Source organism: Lepus europaeus, chromosome 9 (assembly GCF_033115175.1).
Source record: "Lepus europaeus isolate LE1 chromosome 9, mLepTim1.pri, whole genome shotgun sequence".
Lineage (NCBI taxonomy): Eukaryota > Metazoa > Chordata > Mammalia > Lagomorpha > Leporidae > Lepus > Lepus europaeus.
Window position 1 is genome coordinate 18,150,097 of NC_084835.1, and position 20,460 is coordinate 18,170,556.

Below are 20,460 nucleotides of genomic sequence, written 5' to 3' on the forward strand. Positions count from 1 at the left end.
TAAAAACCATTGACTTCCGTGCTGCGAGTGAAATGTACTGAAGTGACGTCTCAATAAAGCTGTTACAGATAAACTAAGTTTGTGGTGGTCAGTATGATTGTGATTTCATCCTACCCATGTTAATGCGTAGAGAAAGAACGCTTTCTTTCCTTTGTAGTCAGTGATGATTTGGACACAAAACCCAGGTGTTCTCCAGCGTCTGCTGGGAAGTGGATTTCTCTTAAGTTACTGGTGAGCAAGAATGCAAAGGAAATGCCTCCAGAGAATCAGACTGTTTGCACACCCACACTCACACTCACATACACACACACACAAACCCTTGTATGTATATATGTATATATGCAAATGTTCAATACACATATAAAATTTGCCTTCTGCTAGTTACAAGCCATTCTTTGCTATCAGTTAAAGAAAGGACTGCAGAACCTGCTTCTGACTGTCATTAGCCTTGTTTGAGCTAACATACACACTTTGAAAGTATGCATTAATATATATATATATGTGTGTGTGTGTGTATATATATATATATATATATATATTTGGGTAGGCATTTGGCAGAACTATTAAGATACCATGTGGGATACGCACATCCCACATAGAACGCCTAGCTTCAGGTTTCAGTTTTCCTTCTGATTCCAGCTTCCTGCCAGTGTGCACCTTGGGGAGGCAGCAAGTGGTGGCTCAACTGCTTGTGCCCCTGCCACCTTTGGGGGAGACCTGAACTGCGCTCTTCCTGGCTTCTGGCCCAGCCCAGGCATTTGGAGTGTGAAGCAGCAAATTAAATCAATCGATCAGTCTTTGTTTCTTTCTCTCTCCCACCTCCTTGCCCATTCCCTCTCCCACCCTTTCAAATGAGTAAATTAAGTAAATGAGTAGTCTTTGAAATACTTGATTAATCAGACTCCCATCAGTAGGTCAGGTTGAATCGTATTCCCTGGGATGTACCGGCGCCATCTTCAGTGGAATTCACAAGTCCTCTTTGTTCGTTTCCAGCTTCCCAGTGAGGATCCTGAGATTTTTGAGATGTCGTCCAAGTGCCTGTCTATCCTGGTTCAACTGTACGGCGGGGAAAACCCAGACAGCCTGTCTCCCGAAAACGCAGAGAGTTTCGCTGAGCTCCTGTTAGCCAAGGAGGACCCGAAGGAGCAGAAGCTGCTGCTGAGGATTCTCAGGAGGCTGGTGAGTGCGCACCGACACGGGGACGCGGGGCTGCCCTCTGCACCGACACGGGGGCGCGGGGCTGCCCTCTGCACTAACACGGGGGCGCGGGGCTGCCCTCTGCGCCCGGGGGCTCACTCAAGTTCCAGCAAAGTCCCAGGAGCTGTCAAACAACTCCCCGTTACCGCTGCTCGCATCCTTGTGTCCGTACTGAAGCGTTTGGGAGTAAGTCTGAGATGTCGTGTCTTCACCCCTGTTAGCACACAACCACGTATTTCCTTAAAAACAAAGCACAACAGAACAAGGCGTACTCTTGACTATTAGTAATCTAAATCAGGAAGTTTAATGCTGATAGAATGCTTTTACTATTCTGTCTGTGTTTGAGTTCTTGTCACCAGTCTCCATCACGTTGATGGCTTTCTTCATAGTATGGGACACATAATAATGTTTTGAAACTTGGAGGGGGTCCTGCAGCCTCTCTCCATCTTTCACTGCATTTTAAAAATACAGGCTGGGTGTTCTGTAGACTCTCTCTCAACGTGGGTCTGAAAATGCTTCACAGGTTGATTCAGGGACACCCCAGAAATACATTAGTCCTTCTCAATCCACCACATCTACACGCTTGTCACATCTGTTTGCCACTCACTGTTGACAGAGTTTTCGATCTCCTGGTTTAATGAATGTGTGGTTGCTATTTTGATTGGGTAATGCTGCTAAATGGAGATGGCTAGATTCCAATGTGTCTTGTTAAAATTTTTTTCATTCTTTTATTTTTTAAGGTGAATAGATTTCAGTTGCTGCATATATACACATGTAGGGGCCCAGTAGTACTGCCCACCCTTCTCCTTCCTTGTCCGTTCCTTCCTGTAACTTCTACAGCAGTGTGCTCCCCACCTTCTACTGCAGGGAAAACTTACCCTTCTGTCCCATGTATTTTTGCCTCATTTTATTTTAAAACTATGCGTCGCTGATGTCTGATTGAGAGGACGTTGGGAGATGGACTTATTTCCTTCCAAGTAAATACTCCGCTGACTTAAAAGGCTGTGATGTTCAGAAGCGGGTGCTGAAGTTGTAAAAAGCCGGAGGTCCCGTTTGCTGTCCGTCGTCTTGCGGTTGTCTTGCGGTTGTCTATCTGTGTGCACGCCTACTTTCCGGGCACCTCCAAGTGTCCCTTGTCGAGGGGAGACTGAGGCAGGCTGCAGGCTTGTACTGACAGTGACCTCTGTGCAGATGTGATGGGAGACAGTTGTAGTGAGCAACCCAGCTGAACGTACGTGACAGGTGGTCACTAGAAGCTGCTGCACTGTGCGCTTGTAAAGCCATGGTCCTCGCCCCCAAACAAGCCTCCCTGTCTCCATGGAGTCGCATCCTGAGTGACAGGATGGTGACACCTTCCAGGCCCATCGGCCCGAGTGTGGGACGAATACTTCTGAGGGCAGTGGGTCGTGGAGACAGTGCGCACCAGACAGCAGGGACTCTGTAGGGTGGCAGCTGCCTCAGCTGTCTGGTGCTAGTGTGTGTGTGACCCTTGTGGAGTCCTTTGGAAGCTTCCTCTCTCAAAGAGCAGGCCTCTCAGCTTTGGCCGTGGAGATGAAGTGTTTCATTGGTAGAAAGCATGGGTCAATCTGAAGGTAAGTACCCGAGAGTATAATAATGCAGGCGATGTGTGATAAATAGGTCAAAACTGTGCGTTTGGTAGACGATGACAAAAGCCCAGGAAATATTCATCCAATATCTGATGTGGTTGATTCTATGGAGATCCACAGTTTTCTTTTCTGAAACTCGTGGACCTGGTTATAGATGAGCTACTGTGCTGTGGAACATTGCAAGTATTCTTCCATTTAGCTGCGCCTTTGTGCCCATTGATCAGTCTCTGGTCATGGCTCCCATCCCCCACACGCTGCCCAAAGCCCTTGGTAATCACTTGTTCTACTCTGTATTTCTGCAAAACCTGCTTTCTAATTTCCACATGTAAGTGAGAACATAGAGAATTTGGTTTTTTCTGAGCCTCATTGATTTCACTTAAGGTGCTCCAGTCCCACCTACATTTCCAAAAATGGCAGAATTGTGTCACATTTATGATTGAACAATATTCCATTGTGTACACACACACAGCTCATTTGCTTTATCCATTCATGCATAGAAGGATACCTAGGTGGATCCTATGTCTTTGCTGTTATGAATAACTCTGTGAGAAAATTATGGGGGCAGACGTCTCTCTGCTCATACTGGCTTCAGATTCCTTTGGATGTATGCCCAGTACTGGTGCTAATTCTTCTTTAAAGATTTTATAAAATTGAGCCTAAAGACATCTGGTCTTGGGATTGTCTTTGTTGGGAGATTTTTATTGCTAATTCATTCTCAGTACTTGTTATTTTCAGGTTTTCTGTGTCCTTATGATTCAGTTCTGTTTGGTTATGTACAGAAATTTGTCCATTTGTTAGGTTTTTCAAGTTGGTTTATAATTGTTCATAATGGTCCATAATGACCCTTTGAACTTCTTTAGTATCAATTTTAATGTCTCCTTTTTTACCTCTGATTTTATTCATTTGGTGCTTTTTTTTCCCCCTGGTTATGTTGGCCAAAGATTTTTTCATTGTTCTTTATCTTTTTTAAAGAGAATATTTATTTATTTATTTATTTGAAAGGCAGAGTTACAGAGAGAGAGGGAGAGACAGAGAGTGACAGAGAGAAAGAAAGAGAGGGAGGGAATCTTCCATCTGCTGTTTCACTTCCCAAATGGCCACAAAGGCTGGAGCAGGGCCAGTCAGAGCCAGGAGCTTCTTCCAGCTCTCCCACTTGGTGCAGGACCCCAAGGATTTGGGCCATCCTCTACTGCTCTCTCAAGTGCAATAGCAGGAAATTTGATGGGAAGTGGAACAGCCAGGACTCAAAACTAGCGCCCATATGATATGCTGGCTTCACAAGCTGTGGCTTTACTACTCACTATGCCACAGTGCTGGTTTGTCTTTTGAAAAATAAAACACCTCTTTATTTTATTAATCTTTTGTATTTTTTACTGTTTCATTTATTTTTTAAAAATATTTTTTCATTTTATTTCAAAGGAGCAAAGAGCGCATGCAAGCTTTTCCATCCAATGTTTCATTCTTCAAATACCCATAACAGCTAGGGCTGGAAAAGCCCAACGTCAGGAGCTCAGAGCTCAGTCTGAGTCTTCCATGAGGCTGCCAGGGACCCAAGTACTTGAGCCAACGTCTGCTGCCTCCCAGGATGCACTTTGGCAAGAAGCTAAATGAGTGGAGTAGTCAGGACTCAGATCAGCACATTAATATAGAGTGCAGACATGCTCACCCTGTGCCAAATGCCTGCCTCTGTTTCATTGATTTCTGTCCTTATCTTTATTTCTTCCCTTTTACTGTTTTTTTTTTTTTATGAGATTTGTTCTTGCTTTTCTAGTCCCTTGAGTTATGTCATTATGTTGTTCATTTGAAATCTTTGCATTCTTCTAGTGTAGACACACACTGCTTGGCCAGCGCCACGGCTCACTAGGCTAATCCTCTGCCTGCGGCACCGGCACACCATGTTCTAGTCCTGGTCAGGGCACCGGATCCTGTCCCGGTTGCTCCTCTTCCAGTCCAGCTCTCTGCTGTGGCCTGGGAAGGCAGTGGAGGGTGGCCCAAGTCCTTGGGCCCTGCACCCACATGGGAGACCAGGAGGAAGCATCTGGCTCCTGGCTTTGGATCGGCGCAGTGTGCCGGCCATAGCAGCCATTTGGGAGGTGAACCAATGGAAGGCTCTCTGTCTCTCTCTCTCACTGTCTAACTCTGCCTGTCAAAAAGACAAAATAAAATTAAAAAAAAAAAAAATAGACACACGCTGCTGTCACAGCGCTCTTAGCATTGCTTTTGCTTCCCAAGTCGGGGGTGTGTCAGTGGTGCTGCCGCCCTGCGTCTGGGGCAGCAGGAGGCTTCCCAGGGCAGCCTGGCTGCTTTCTGGGGTCAAGGGTGGATGGGTGCAGCCACTTGTTTGCTTTTAAGATAGCAGGAGGGTATCTCCTTCTTCTCTCAATGAATTTGACTATTCTAGGCACGTTATATAAGTGGAATTATACAACATTTGTCCTTTGATGTCTGGCTTGTTTCATTGAGCATAACGTCTCCAAGGGTCACTCTTGTTGTAGCAAGTGTCAAAGTTTCCCGTTCTTTTTGAAGACTGAGTTGCATCTCATTGCATGCGTACCCCAGGTTTTCAAACTCTGCTCCTCCACTGGTGGGCAGTGAGGTCGTTCCACCTTTTCTGCTCCGTTTATTTTATTTTTTTTTTTCTTTTACTTCTCTCTTTGTTCTAATCAGGATTGACTCATGGGTTCTTTTATTCAGCGGCTTGTAATCCACTGATGTCCCAGCTGGATGTCTGCTGTATCCTTTGACATGCCCTTGTCATTTTAAAAAACCAGTTTCATTGTAAGATGATATTCCAAACTCCCCTTTTACCGTGTCCCTGCCCTAGCCCTTGAATTGGCCATTCCTCCAAGGAACCATGGAACCTTTTGGTGCTATATTTAGAAAGCAAGGTGCAAAGTAGGTATTCAGCATAACGATTAAGGCTGCCTGTATCCTGTATGAGAGTATCCAGGTTCGATTCCCAGCTCTGACTCCAAAGTCCACCTCCCTGCGAATGTAGACATGAGAAGGCAGCAGGTGGTGACACATAGTTGAGTCCCTGCGACCCCTGTGGGAGACCCGGGCTGAGTGCTTAGCTCCTGGCTTGCTTCAGCCTCGCCCATCCCTGGCTATTTTCAGACATTTGTAGAGTGAACTAAGTGTGCATGGGAGGTCTCTGTCTCTTTCTGTCTTCTTCTTTATCTTTCTACCTCAATAATAATAATAATAATAAGACACAGATATATTCTGGGTTGATATTATAACAACTCTTCATTTACTTAGCAACAAAAACAACCTAGACAGTCCCAAGATTCAAAATATAAAAGTATTTCAAAGTATTCATGGAAAAAATAAGTGGAAAATTTATTTTGGCATGGCCGGCGCCGTGGCTTAACAGTCTAATCCTCTGCCTTGTGGCTCCGGCACACCGGGTTCTAGTCCCGGTTGGGGCGCTGGATTCTATCCCAGTTGCCCCTCTTCCAGGCCAGCTCTCTGCTATGGCCCAGGAAGGCAGTGGAGGATGGCCCAAGTGCTTGGGCCCTGCACCCGCATGGGAGACCAGGAGAAGCACCTGGCTCCTGGCTTCGGATCAGCACGATGCGCCGGCCGCAGTGGCCATTGGAGGGTGAACCAATGGCAAAAAGGAAGACCTTTCTCTCTGTCTCTCTCTCTCTCTCTCACTATCCACTCTGCCTGTCAAAAAAAAAATTTATTTTGGTGCAAAAACATGAAATCCGCGCATAAGTTTTTTTTTTCTCCAGTGTGCATTTTTCATTTTTCACAAACTTGTAAAAGATCCATCTCCTAAAGGATTTCCCTCCAAACCCCTCTGACCCCTTAAGTGCACTGATTGAGCTGTTCAGGAATGCCTGTGACGTCTGCAGACCAACCATCTATGGGAAGTGCTTGAAAATCTTCTCAAACCTCTCCCAGTCATCCCTGATTCAGTCCATGTTGAGTTCAAGTCCGCTCATCTGTGGCCTTGAACTTGCCTATCCTGAAGCTCAGTTCTAGTTGAACGGAGTCCTGCATTTAGTGCGTTTGGAAGGAGATCACAGCAAGTTACCCCCGCGAGCAGTGCGATGCCAGCACACAGCTCCCGCGTGAGTAAGCCCTTCTTTGACTTGGCCCTGCTGCTCCCCATTCTTCGCTCTGCAGCATGCATTGTTCTGTAGCTGCCCGCTGATCGTCTGTTCTCACGTTCACGTTAACTTTAACCCCGGGGAGCCATGTGATCTCCTTGTTCGTCATATCTTCCGTGTGCTGCTGTGTGACATGGAAGAGGTGGCCATCCGATATTGATGACCACCGTGTGCTGTCCCTTTGTTAAAGACTTCTGGTGCACTATCTCATTTTCATCTTCACAGCAACCCTGGAAATGAGCCCCCGTTAAAAACCCAAGGCTCAAAGAGTATAAGGAATATTTGCACGGCTACAGCTGGACACGGCAGGAATGGCTGGGGTCAAGCCGGAACTCAGCTGCCCTGAGCCCGTGCCCCTTCCAAGGAGCTGGCTCTGCCCGGTGCTCCTCTAGGTACTGCAGGCATTTGTCAAGCTGAGTTTGACTACCTTTGATCTAAACAGCCCCTGAGAGAGTCGTTCTTTCATTCATGGAAAAATAAGTAATAGATAGAGTTATTATTATGTGCAAAGCATCACGCTGGGGGTACTAAAACAGTAAGATGGGCTCCTCCTGCTCCCCACCCACGGGATCTCCACCTCAAGAGATAGGGAAATAACCGGCTTCATTAAAAAGCAGTGGGCAGTGAGGGCTACAGTGGAGGAGCCAGCCAAGTTACGCAGCAAAAATCCCTTGTGGTAGGAAGTTGGGAAAGACGTGATGTGTGAACTGAGAGTGGAGGGATGTGCTTGTATCCCAGGCCATGAACTAGACGGAGTAGCTCCAGACATCCATGGAGTGAGATTGAGAAGACACAGGAACAGGCCAGGAAAGGCCAGGGACCACCGAACATGAGCTTTACAACTTCAGGAGTTTGGTTGTTGGAATTCAGAAATTCTGGTCCCGTAGATGAAAGAGTGGTGGCAGCATGTGCGTTGGATTCGAGTTGCCTTTCCCGTGAAATAAAGCTTTGCCACGGTTCCTGGCGGGCAGTAAGCATTTACTAAGTAAAAAATATTTTGCTTGGTACTGGCAGCTGGTCAGTTTTGCTCTTCTGCCCACCTTGTGAGCTCTTGTTGGTGCTGCACAGAGCTCAGACTTCTCCCCGCTGTCTCTGCCAGGCCGCTGAGGGCAGTGACTGGGGCTTGACATGCAGATGGACAGAGGATGGGGACTTGAATCACGTGGGGAATGGTGAAGACATCCTGTGACTTTGAGGAGACCTGCACCTCACTCTCGGCTCCCTGGACCAGGAGAACCAGATTCCATGGAGAAACAAGGGCCCATCTGCATGTCTGGATGTATGGCCTCACACCTGTAACTGAATTAAGGAGGCCTGGTCAATGGATGGATTCTCTTTACAAGTGTTTGGTTGGTTGTTTAAAAGGCAGAGTTAGAGAGAGAGAGAGAGAGACAGACAGACAGACAGACGGACAGAGGTGGCAGAGAGCTTCCATGTACTGGTTCACTCCCCAAATGGCCCTGACAGTTGGGGCTGGGCCAGGCCAAAGCCAGAAGCCCAGAATTCCGTCAGGGTCTCCCACATGGGTGGCAGAGGCCCAAGTATTTAAGCCATCTAATGCTGCTTTCCCAGGCGTGTTAGCAGGGAGCTGGATTGGGAATGGAGCACCTGGCTGGGACGCAAACTAGTGCTCATGAGGGATGCTGGGATCATAGGTGGCCACTGAACCGGCTGCGCCGCACCACCGCCAGCCCTACCGGGATTCTTCTGATTATAACAATGACAAATTCCTTGAGGCCCCACCTCAGAGGACGTTTATTCTGTGCCTGCTCTTGATGGGAGTGTGTGGGACTTGGTTCAGCCCTGCTTGTCTCCAAGGTTGAGTGAGCCTAGATGCTTTCAAAAAAGGTCCCCCCAGAACTGTGCTCAGTGCCCTCATTTGCCAGGTGATGAGCAGGCCAAGGACTGGTAACCCATGATGATTAAAGAATTGTCATGGGAAATAAGGGGGCAGATAGCTCCCTGTCGGTCCCCAAAAGGGCCCTGAACCCTTGACATTTCTGTGCAAGAACTCAACCTTGCGACCATAGCTTTCTAAATCCGTAATTCCCACTGACAAAGAAATACGACGGCGCTCTTCCTCACTTAGCCTGTATTTAAAGTGTCCAGAGAATGTGGGGGAAACCAAATGATTTAATGATCTGTTGTAATTTACCAGGAAGTTGGGAGGTGTCATAATTATACTCTGTGCTTTAGCTTTAAAAATGTGATGGAAATTCTTCAAGTATCTCCCAGGTTTACCTGTTCCTTAAACTTGATTTCAAAGAGTGTTTTCCCAGTATAGTGATTATAGATCAGCTACCTGGCTTGTAATTAAAGCTAGCTTACTCTGGCACTCAAAATATCCACTGTGCACGAGCCCCCACAAACCTGTTCTATGCCTAGAATTGGCTTCAGTGTGTGTGTAGTGCTGACCATGCTAGGAGAGCAGAATATCAGTGCTTGCAAGGGTAATTATAATGCTCTGTCACCTTCCCTCCCATAGACTGGTGCGGGAGTGCGATTTGGGAAAACTCTCAGAAGACAATCAGTATTAAAGGTGTCTTACAAAGAACCAGTCCCACGAGACTGTACCCTGTGACCCGCAAAGCACCTTGCTGGGTAGGCATTTGCAGAGTGAACCACTGCTAAGAGCTCTTTCCTGGAATCCAGACACACCCACTCGTGGTTACACAGGATGTGCCATCTGCCGGTGATGGCCATACGGTGCGCGAGTTCATTCGGGAGCTCTGTGTGACTCTGTTCTATCTTTCCAGCAAGGCAGAAGCAATTAATTCCCCGAGGAGACATTCCTGTGATTTTGAGCAAGACATATAAGATACGGGAAGCAAATGGCTTGTGGAGTAGAGTCATTTATCCCCAGCGCCTCTCAGGACTCAGACCTGGGAAATCACAGAGCCCCGGAACAGCTGTGGATGTTCATTGAGGGGACCCGAGGACATGCGTGTGCCAAAGAAAGCTCCCTTCAAGTCCCCTCTGCCCGTGTCGGCACCCCCTCACCCCTACCAGCTCTGCCCGCCCCCTGCAGTGTAGGCAGTTCCTGGCCAGACTGGTTGCCTTTTCTCCTCTTTTCTCAGTCTGATGTTTGTAGCCCCCAAGAAAGCATCATTTCACTTCTGGGTTGACTGTTTTCTCAAGAGGTTCAGCGGCCAGCTCCTTCCCAAATGTCTGATGGATAAAATGAGTTCCCCAATTCACCCCTGTGAGCCTCTTCCTCCTCCTAGTTCAAGTTCCCATTGCCCTCGCTGATCTGCTCACCTCCTTTTATAAAAAGTCGTAATGCTGCAAGAGGAGTGTGGTAAGCAGCTGTGTCATCATGGGTGTTATCACTGTTCATGATCTCTTTATCACATTTGTGTGTGTGTGTGTTTCCAAATTGTATGGAAGTGAACACATTGCACACTTGGCCCCCAGATAGCATTATCGTTATCACATCTCAGAAAATTACCAGTTTTGGGGCCGGCGCCATGGCTCACTTGGCTAATCCTCCACCTGAGATGCCGGCATCCCATATGGGCACCGGGTTCTAGTCCCAGCTGCTCCTCTTCCAGTCCAGCTCTCTGCTGTGACCTGGGAGGACAGTGGAGGATGGCCCAAGTGCTTGGGCCCCTGCACCCGCATGGGAGACCAGGAGGAAACACCTGGCTCCTGGCTTCGGATCGGCGTAGTTCCGGCCGTGGCAGCCATCTGGGGGGTGAACCAATGGAAGGAAGACCTTTCTGTTTCTCTCTCACACTGTCTGTAATTCTACCTCTCAAATAAATAATAAATACAATCTTTAAAAAAAGAAAAAAAACAAAATTAGCAGTTTCATAATATTACTGATAACCAGTTCATGTATAATTTTTCGTAGTTGTCAAAAATAACTTAGAGTTTTTGGAGTGCGTGTGTGTGTGTGTGTGTGTGTGTGATATTTCAACCAAAGCTCACAGACTGAATTTAACTGTTTTTTCCTTGGTCTGTTAGTTCAGAAGTCTTTCTGGTATTTTTTTTTCCCTATGCACTTTACTTTTTGAAAAGGCTCAGCAGTTGTCTTTCAGAATGTTCAAAATTTTGGAGTCATATGACCCTTTCCTTTGGGTCCAAGAACCTCCTTGGTCGAGGCCCCTCGGATCCTATCACATCAGGAAGTAGGTGGTTCCAGGTATCCCGCAGTGGTGACACTAACTGTGGTTGCTAGGTTAAGGGGGTGCCTGTTGCATCCCTCCCATATGCAGACGCACATCTCTCTTATAATTATTGAGTGATCCTTAGAGAGATCCGTTGGCACTGCTCCAGTATCCCTGTACCTGACCACTCTTTATAAAAAGAGTTTAAAAGGAGTAAAAATAAGGCAGGGTTCATGAGCAAAATAAGTAGTTAATTGTGAAGCTTGAAGGAGAGAACATTTGAAATGTGGAAAAGACCAGTCTACACGCTTTGTATCTCTCAGAGAGGAAGTGCCGGGAGTACTGCTTCCTTCCATTAAATTAATTCACGGAGAGTCCATGCGATTGAAGTTGTGAGTGAAAAACTCAGAGTCCCTGGAATTAGCTGTGTGTTCTGTCGCCTCCTCGCTATCCAGAGAGACCAAAAAACGTAAATGGAAAATGCTCACCACGAGGGATCTTTATCTGTTCAACGTTTGAAGATGCCCTCTTACAGGAAGGTGCTGCCTGGCTGCATTCCTAGTGATTATGAGTTACTGTGGCGTCTTCTCGATTCTTAGTAAGCATTCTGACCCTTCCTCAACTTCGTCGTGCAGCTTCCGCCCTGCAGAATCCTGCACGCCCTCTCTCGCTCGTTGTTTCGCTCGTTGATTTCTTTAATGACACGCTTTTAACAGAACTGTTCTCAAAATAGCGAGCAGTCAAAGCCCGTGACGTATTAGGAAGATCGTCTGAAAACTACCTGATGTTGTTTCTAGGGCCCCCGTGAACCTGCATGTTAACCTTCTGACTTCTCTTGTTACATTTTCAAGACTCATTTCTTTGTGTATTCTATGAGGTTTTGAAGAAATGAGTTCCATGTACTGACGGCAACAATAGCAAATGCTAGTGCTGTTTTCATAGCAATCTGATTCTTTGCTTAGAGGGATTGTTTCCGAATGCATAGGCTGTGCACAAAGCAGAGAATCAGAGTTGGCTTTGGTGTTTTCCGTCTTCAAATAACCATGAAACGGGCGAGCATTTGGTGCAGTGGTTAAGATGCTGGTTCGATGCCAGTAACCCGTATCAGAGTGTCTGGCTCGATTCCAACTTCCTGTTACTGTGCAGCCTGTTAGGCAGCAGGCTCAAGTACATGTATTCTTGCCACCACCTTGGGAGTCTTGGATTGAGCTCCAGGTTTGTGGCTTCAGCCTGGCCCAGTCCAAGCTGTTGTGGGCATTTCAGGAGTGAAGCTGTACATGAGAGCTCTCTCCCTCTCCCGCTCCCGCTCCGTAAATTAAATAATTAAGAAGTCATGAAAAACCTAAGGATGAGAGTAATTGGTTGGCTTTTTTCCACATTTATCTGAGTGAGTATTGTGAGTTCGAGCTGGTGGACAAGTTTAAAGGTCTAGTGTGGCCTCATGCTATTATTTTTCTTTTCTTTTCCTTTTTTTTTTTTTTTTTTTTTTGTCAGATAGAATTATAGACAGTGATAGAGAGACAGAGAGAAAGTTCTTCCTTTCTGTTGGTTCACGGAAATGACTGCTACGGCGCTGATCCGAAGCCAGGAGCCAGGTGCTTCTCCTGGTCTCCCATGCGGGTGCAGGGCCCAAGCACTTGGGCCATCCTCCACTGCACTCCCAGGCCACAGCAGAGAGCTGGACTAGAAGAGGAGCAATCAGGACAGAATCCGGTGCCCCAACCAGGGCTAGAACCCGGGGTGCTGGCGCCACAGGCAGAGGATTAGCCAAGTGAGCTGCGGCTCCAGCCTATTTTTCATAAGCTAAGTTTTGAATTCTGTGGACAGAAATACTTGATCAGATTTAGATATAGGATTTTGTAGCACAAGAATTCTGTTGTGTTCCACAATAAGTGATACTATTAATTGCTTTGTATAGACTCATTTCAACTGGCCACTTGAAAATTATGGTGAATGGTGAAAAAATGTTTGATTGGGATTCGATCTCAAAATATGACATTTAAAATAATTAATATGAATTGATTTATCCTTTATCAACATTTCAAACACATTCTTTTAATAAGGTGTTTGGTATTTTGCAATATGGCCCTGAGAAAATCCTCAGTGGACAGCATGGCCACTCCTACAACAGGTAGTAGGTGAGTGCCTGCTCTGTGGCAGACACTGCTCCAAATGAGGGGATGCAGCAGTAAACAAAGACGCCTAATGGGGAACAGTGTGGTGACAGCCACATTTATTGAGTCAGTCACATAGTTCGAGTGTTCCTTGAAAAGGTCATGGAAATCAGAATTGAAAGATAAATTTATTTTGGTGCCAAAGTTTTTTTGAAATCCATTCTTTAGCTGAGGAGTCTTCGAAATCTTAATGAAAATGAGCATTATGAAAAACCTGTCCATGAGGCTTGGCATTGTTGCAAAGGGGATTAAGTTGATGCCTATACCTCCTACATCGCATATGAGCTCTGGATTGAGTCCCAGCTGCTCCACTTCCAATCCAGCTCCTTGCTAATGTGTCTGAGAGGTCAGCAGAAGATGGCCCAAGTACTTGGACCCTTGGCATTCAAGTGGGATATCCAGGTGGAAATCCTGATTCCTGACTTCAGCCTGGCCTATGTCGGGAGTGAATCAGTGAATGGAGGATCTCTGTCTCTCCCTGTCTCTGGAACTCAGCCTTTCAAATAAATAAATAGATCTTCAAAAAAAAAAAAATACCCAAAACTATGCATGGATTTCAAAATTTTTTTCCACCAAAATGATGTTGTCTTTTAAATCCTTTTTTTTGTACTTTTTGAAGGATGCTCAGAATTTTTGAGAGTAAAAGCACACAAGAAAAAATATATAAGATGAAAGAAAGAGAGAAAGCAAAGCCAGACATTTGCAGCTTTTAGCTAAGGTGGCCAGATGAGACGACATCTGATGAAAGACCTGGAGGAAGTGAAGGGTGCAGCTGGGTGGGAGTCTGAAGCAGCACACGCCAGGCGAGGGGACAGCAGTCGCCAAGGCCACAGGGCAAGCTCATCCATGGTATGCTGTAGGAGCCCCAAGGAGGCCTGTGTGTCCAGAGCCAAATGAACGCAGAGGTAGTGTGCAAGATGTGAGAGAGACAACAGGGAGGCGGTATAGTGGAGGGAGGAAGTTGAATGCCCTGTAAGCCCTTTTAAAGACTGGCCTTTGTCATGAGGGGGATGGTAGCTCCAGGGGGTTGTGAGCCGAGGGGTGAGAGGGCCCGAGGGGTGAGAGAGTCTGGGTGGCTGAGAAGAGTCGCTGAGGGGTGTGAAGGATAACAGAAGCAAGTCAGCACACTGCTTCCAGGCAGGAGAGTCCGGATCCTGGCCTGGGGCGGGTAGCAGGTGATCGTTTCTTGGCTGTATCTTGATCGAACCACCAGATTGTGCAAACAGACTGGGGCAGAGGCTTTGAGACAAAGCATACAGGCAACGATGGCTCCCATGTTGACCTGAGCAAAAACTGCGATGGCTAAAACCGCAGGAGGAGCGGCTGTAGAGGGAGACAGGAAGTCAGGGGCTCAGTGTGCACCAGGCTTGCTTGAGATGCCTGTCAGGTGACTAGGAATGTCAGGCCGAGAATTGCCAATACGGTGTCTGGAGTTAGCCATCATGAATGTGGGAGACTTGAATTTGGAGATTGCATTCCACTGGCAACTAACAGTCATGGCTAGATGTAGAAGCAACCATAGAGTGAGTGCCAGGTGTGAGATAGAAAGACTGGATTGTTGTGGGGGAAATCAGAGAACTGAGTGATAGGAGAAGGGTGCTTCCGGTGGCTGTTGAGGTCTTGTACAAGAGTGATGTAGAGGACAAAGAGTGTGGGTGGCCCCAGTGACCCAGGATACCTACAACAGGGCTTAGTGGCAGATGACATTCTTTGGTGACATTAGATTGACAGCTGAGGTCAGGGTGTGTGTGTGTGGAAGAGGTACGGAGTAGGGATGGAACTTTCCCCGTGCCCAGAGCTCAGGGAGCACAGGAGATACCTGCAAGGGAAACCTGACCCAAGGGAAGAGCAGGAAAGGGAAGGAGGCATCCTGGGAAGAGTAAGGACACAGGTGATTGGCGTGACTGTCAGAGCTCCAAAGGAGTCGGGAACGTGGGAGTCAGGAGAAAAGGAAGCCCAGAGCCTCCTGAGCTTGGGAGTCGCACACAGTGGGACACAGAGCTTTAGGATGCGGGGCCTGGCTGTCCAGGCCAGATACCATGGGTGCAGCTGTGCGTGAGAGGCTGGGGCCTTGCCTGGAGCCTGGAGAGTTCCTGGGCCTACACTGACTGCAGCCAGGACAGAGGTGGCCCCATCTGAGTGCCCGTGGGAGGCAGCTGGGGGTGGGGGGGTGGGGGGCAGCTATCCTCTGAGAGTCTGGGTCCCTCCCAAGCCCTACCAGGAAGGCCTGCAAATGGAGCCATTCATTGTGTCCCTTGAGGGTCTACCAGGCTTTGAGACTCCTGTGTTTCCCCTTTGACGTGCTCAGAGTCGTTGGCTGCCATATTGTGGCACCCTTCTTATTCAACCTTCCCAACGGCGCGAGTAACATGGGTCTTTTCTTTGTTCATCAGTTTCCCATTGCTATTCTAATTAGCATTCCCTTTTGGATGGCTGTTCCTGTCTTCACCCTTGAAGAGCTGGTTTTCTCCACCGGCTATTAATGGTCCTGTCTCCTCCACCTGTCAGACCCTCACTCACCAACGGCTTTGGGTGTGGTTGCTCCACCATGACCAGTGCTGATTCCATGGAATCCCATGTTGTTACAGGACTTGATTTTTTTTTTCCCTTCACTTTTATGTGTGAGCTCATGAGAGCCAACCACCCATCAGTTTATCAGTGAACTTCCTCATGCTCCAGTGCGGGACTTGTGCCCCCTAAGTGAAACCAAGTTCCTGGGGCCTTGGGCTTTTGCAAGGAATATTGAAGTAGTAAGGACTCCATTCCACCCTGTAACCACTTGTTGAACGTCATCCACCTGTGACCCCACATGAGCGTCATTTCTGGTTGAGAGTTTGCCTGTACAATCAGGCATCAGAATACATGACTCTCCTGGTGTATGCCCATAGGCATGTACCTTGATTTTTTTTTTTTTTTTTTTGACAGGCAGAGTGGACAGTGAGAGAGAGACAGAGAGAAAGGTCTTCCTTTTGCTGTTGGTTCACCCTCCAGTGGCCGCCGCAGCTGGCGCGCTGCGGCCGGCACACCGCGCTGATCCGATGGCAGGAGCCAGGTGCTTCTCCTGGTCTCCCATGGGGTGCAGGGCCCAAGGACTTGGGCCATCCTCCACTGCACTTCCTGGCCACAGCAGAGAGCTGGCCTGGAAGAGGGGCAACCAGGACAGGATTGGTGCCCCGACCGGGACTAGAACCTGGTGTGCCGGCGCCACAAGGCGGAGGATTAGCCTAGTGAGCCGCGGCGCCGGTGTACCTTGATTATTTTAAAAAAATCTTTAAGCTTGCAGGGTTGCTGAGTTAGGCTGAGTGAACCACATGATCCCCTTCCATTATTTCTGCACTGGAACATCTGTAAGAGGAGTGGAAGGGAGTAGGGAGCCCACATGGGTGCTGCCGTGGGGTCTAGTCCTGTTGACATTGTGGACAAATGAAGCAAACATCCTAGACCATCCTCCCAGGGAGACACCTGAAACAGCTGTTAAGATCTGCTGCGACATCTTTTTCCATTTCAGGGATCCACTTTTTTCTAAGCATGTTGCTAGAGGAAGTGTTTTGAAAGTGTTCCTAAGAATTCCTTCCTGTGGCATCCTGCTTTTCTATTTGAATTCATGGGATGACCGTCTTGGAAGCAAAGACTGCTTGATTCTCTCATTTCACATTGCCAATGCCTTCCTTTCTGATTGATCCACTGAACATAGTTATCCCTTCTCCAAAAAAAGAGTCCACACAGTGTAATTTTTTCCAGACACAAAATACTTTTTAATTTTTTAAAATTTATTTTATTTAAATGGCAGAGAAACACATATAAACATATAGAAAGAGAGCGAAAGTGTAACCATATACAAGTTCACTCCCCCAAAATACCTTCAACAGCCCTGGCTGGGCCAGACCAAAGCTGGGAGCCGAGAACTCAATCCAGGTCTCACGTGTGGGTGACAGGGACCCAACTACTTAAGCCATCACCTGCTGCCTCTTAGGGTGTACATTCATAGGAAGCTGGAATCAGGAATGGAGCCAGGTCTGAGGGATGCGAGTGTCCCAAGCTGTATCAAAAACACTATGCCAGACACTCCCTCCCGCTTCTGTTTACTGTGAACTGATGTTACATACTTTCTTTCTGTGCAACACCTCTACAGACTGTAGATTTCATTCATTGGGTCTCCGGATTATTTGATTTTTTTTTTTTAACTTTTATTTAATGAATATAAATTTCCAGTGTACAGCTTATGGATTACAATGGCTTCCCCCCCCCCCAATAACTTCCCTCCCACCCGCAACCCTCCCCCCTCCCGCTCCCTCTCCCCTTCCATTTGCATCAAGATTCATTTTCAATTCTCTTTATATACAGAAGATCAATTTAGTATAAAGATTTCAACAGTTTGCACCTACATAGAAACACAAAGTGAAACATACTGTTTGAGTACTAGTTATAGCATTAAATCACAATGTACAGCACATTAAGGACAGAGATCCCACATGAGGAGCAAGTGCACAGTGGCTCCTGTTGTTGACCCAACAAATTGACACTCTAGTTTATGGCGCCAGTAACCATCCTAGGCTGTCGTCATGAGTTGCCAAGGCTATGGAAGCCTTCCAAGTTTGCCGACTCTGATCATATTTAGACAAGGTCATAAAAGACAGTGAGGATAGTAACCAATGATCCTAAGAGTGGCATTTACCAGGTTTGAACAATTATACAGCATTAAGTGGGGAAGAGGACCATCAGTACACACATGTTGGGAGTAGAGCCATTGGTGGTAGAGTAGAGGTTATGATTACAAAGGAATGAGGCCCAAGTGCACTAGACAGGGCCTAGAACAAAGGACAGAGTCATTATTAGAGGAGCTAAGAAAGGTGCTGTCTAAGCTACAATTAAGTTTTCTGATTGAGAGGCAAATAGAACCTGATAGAAGGGGCTTGATAATAATCTGGTGGGCTTTAGGCCTTGTAAATTCAGAGGCCCAGACCTATCTATCTCTTCACATGGGGTATATCCTAAGGGAGGTGTGAACCTCCTAGGGGAAGGCACTCTGTTGACTTTCATTACTTGGCTGGCCTGGGAGGAGAGCTGGCCAGGTAAAGGCAGGTGGCATCTCTAACAAGAAATTTACAGTTCTGCCTGCAATGTTGCTGACCCTACTTGACCATCCCCTCAGCTGCAGTGGTCACTTTGGAAGTTGGGCTGAGTGAAGGGCTTTTCAGCTTAGAGCCAATAAGATCTGTGGCTCTGACCTGGGCATCCTTCGACTCCAGGGCAGGTCCATTACCAGTGATCCAACTCTTGGCAGAGCTGCCAGGGCTCTTCACAAGCTGACTTCTGCTGAAGCCCAGGCTTACCACATTGAAAGCCACTGCAGTGGACTGGCCTGTTGGGTCTCCTTGAGGGCAGATCACTGTACAGATCAGCCATTAATAGGCCTGCCACCCATTGCTTCTGATGCCGAGCTTTCTTTTCCTCCTGGTTTGTGTTAAAGCAGACCAGAGGATGCAAGTCAAGGGAGTGCCCGTTTCCCATCTCTAATCTTCGGTGGCCTGAACTACAAGTCTATAGTCACAGGCATGTTCTGTAGTAGTTTTTCTAAGGTAGACAATGCCCATGAGGAAAATTATATTCTCACTTTAAAACTTTCTTTCCCTTTGGTCTGAAAGGGAGGTTTTTTCTACTTACTGTATACTTCGCTGATGGCGAAGTGAATCTAGCTATGAGATTATTATTTGAGTTCTTATTTTGGCTATGCTATTGCAGAAAAATGTTAGCCATCTCTTTTATAAGGTGTAAAGATTAAATTGTGCATCCTACAGATTCCTTCATAATAGAATTAGTTTCCTACCTTGAAGAGAATAGAGAAATGAAAGAACAAGTTGGGCTTCGAATAGAGAAATGAGGGAGCAAGTCCTAGATCGCTTGCTGACAATAGCAATATCACATGAATACTTAGCAAACCGTTTCGACCATTAGATAACAACTTAAGAAAACATTTACCAGAAGGTCCAATGCCTTCTATAAATTTTAAGAATCATGTATTTGAAAACACCTCTTAAATATCTAACATGGTGTAGTTTGTTTAGCCAGTAAACTTAAGCACAACCATCTAAAATGTTTTTAGTTTCTTTCTACCAACAAGTCTAAAACATATGATACACAGATTCAGGTCCCACAAATTAAAATGTATCTTTGATTGATTTTAGCAGCTTAAATTTATGGACAATCTTATCTATAAGCCATTTAAAATAAAACTCTTAATAAAATTTCCCCATGTGGACATACAATATGTACACACATATAATATAGCATAATAGACCAATACATCAATTTTAATAATAGCTTTTAAAATCTTTAACTCTTTTTGTAGATTGCCAATTGATTTTGATTGCTTTTTGTTTTTAGTAACCTCAGTTAACCATACTTTCTCTCAGTTGGTACTGTTAATACATTATTGGCTTCATCTGTTTACAGAGCCATCCCAAAGTACTGAATACAATAAAAGTGGCTGGAAAAAGTCCATAGGAACCTATAGGAGGACAGCTAAACACAGAACCAACAACGCTTTAGTTTTATGAGCAGCAGATATTCAAATTTTTGAAAAAAGCACATATTTAAATAACCCATTGCTCTTAATAAAAATTCAGCTGTTTTTGAACAATTAGAATTTAACAGACATCAAGAGAACATAATAGATTATTTTAACACATTGCTTTAACAGAGCATCAGAGTTTAATTCTATGTCAAAGAGAAATTGAGCTTCCTGTGATCTTTTGCTATGAGGTTTCCTTCCTTTACCTTCTTTCATATTGGTGACCGTGTTTCTGTGTTTCTGTGTGTAACACATCTTTAAGCATCTTTTGCAGGGCAGGATGAGTGGCAACAAATTCTTTCAGTTTCTGTTTGCTGTGAAAAGTCTTAATTTCACCTTCATTCACAAATGAGAGCTTTGCAGGATATAGTATTCTGGGCTGGCAGTTTTTCTCTCTTAGTACCTGGGCTATGTCTCGCCATTCCCTTCTAGCTTGTAGGGTTTCTGATGAGAAGTCTGCTGTGAGTCTAATTGGAGATCCTCTAAGAGTGATCCGACGTTTCTCTCTTGCACCTTTTAGGATCTTTTCTTTATGTTTCACTGTGGTGAGTTTGATTACAACATGTCGTGGTGAGGATCTCTTTTGGTCATGTTTATTAGGGGTTCTATAAGCTTCCTGTACTAAGATGCCTCTGTCCTTCTCCAAACCTGGGAAATTTTCTGCTAGTATCTCACTGAAAA

The 20,460-nt window shown here is 46.2% G+C and overlaps 1 protein-coding gene across 5 annotated transcripts in view; it reads left to right on the top strand.

Annotated features, from left to right (window-relative positions):
- The window catches only part of ULK4 (unc-51 like kinase 4), a 597,001-nt gene that overhangs the window by 466,321 nt on the left and 110,220 nt on the right, over nucleotides 1–20,460 (top strand). For all 5 annotated transcript variants that reach the window (XM_062200117.1, XM_062200120.1, XM_062200121.1 and 2 more), the window contains one exon: nucleotides 994–1,179. In XM_062200117.1, the coding sequence (XP_062056101.1) occupies nucleotides 994–1,179 (186 nt within the window). The remainder of the gene's footprint in view (nucleotides 1–993; nucleotides 1,180–20,460) is intronic.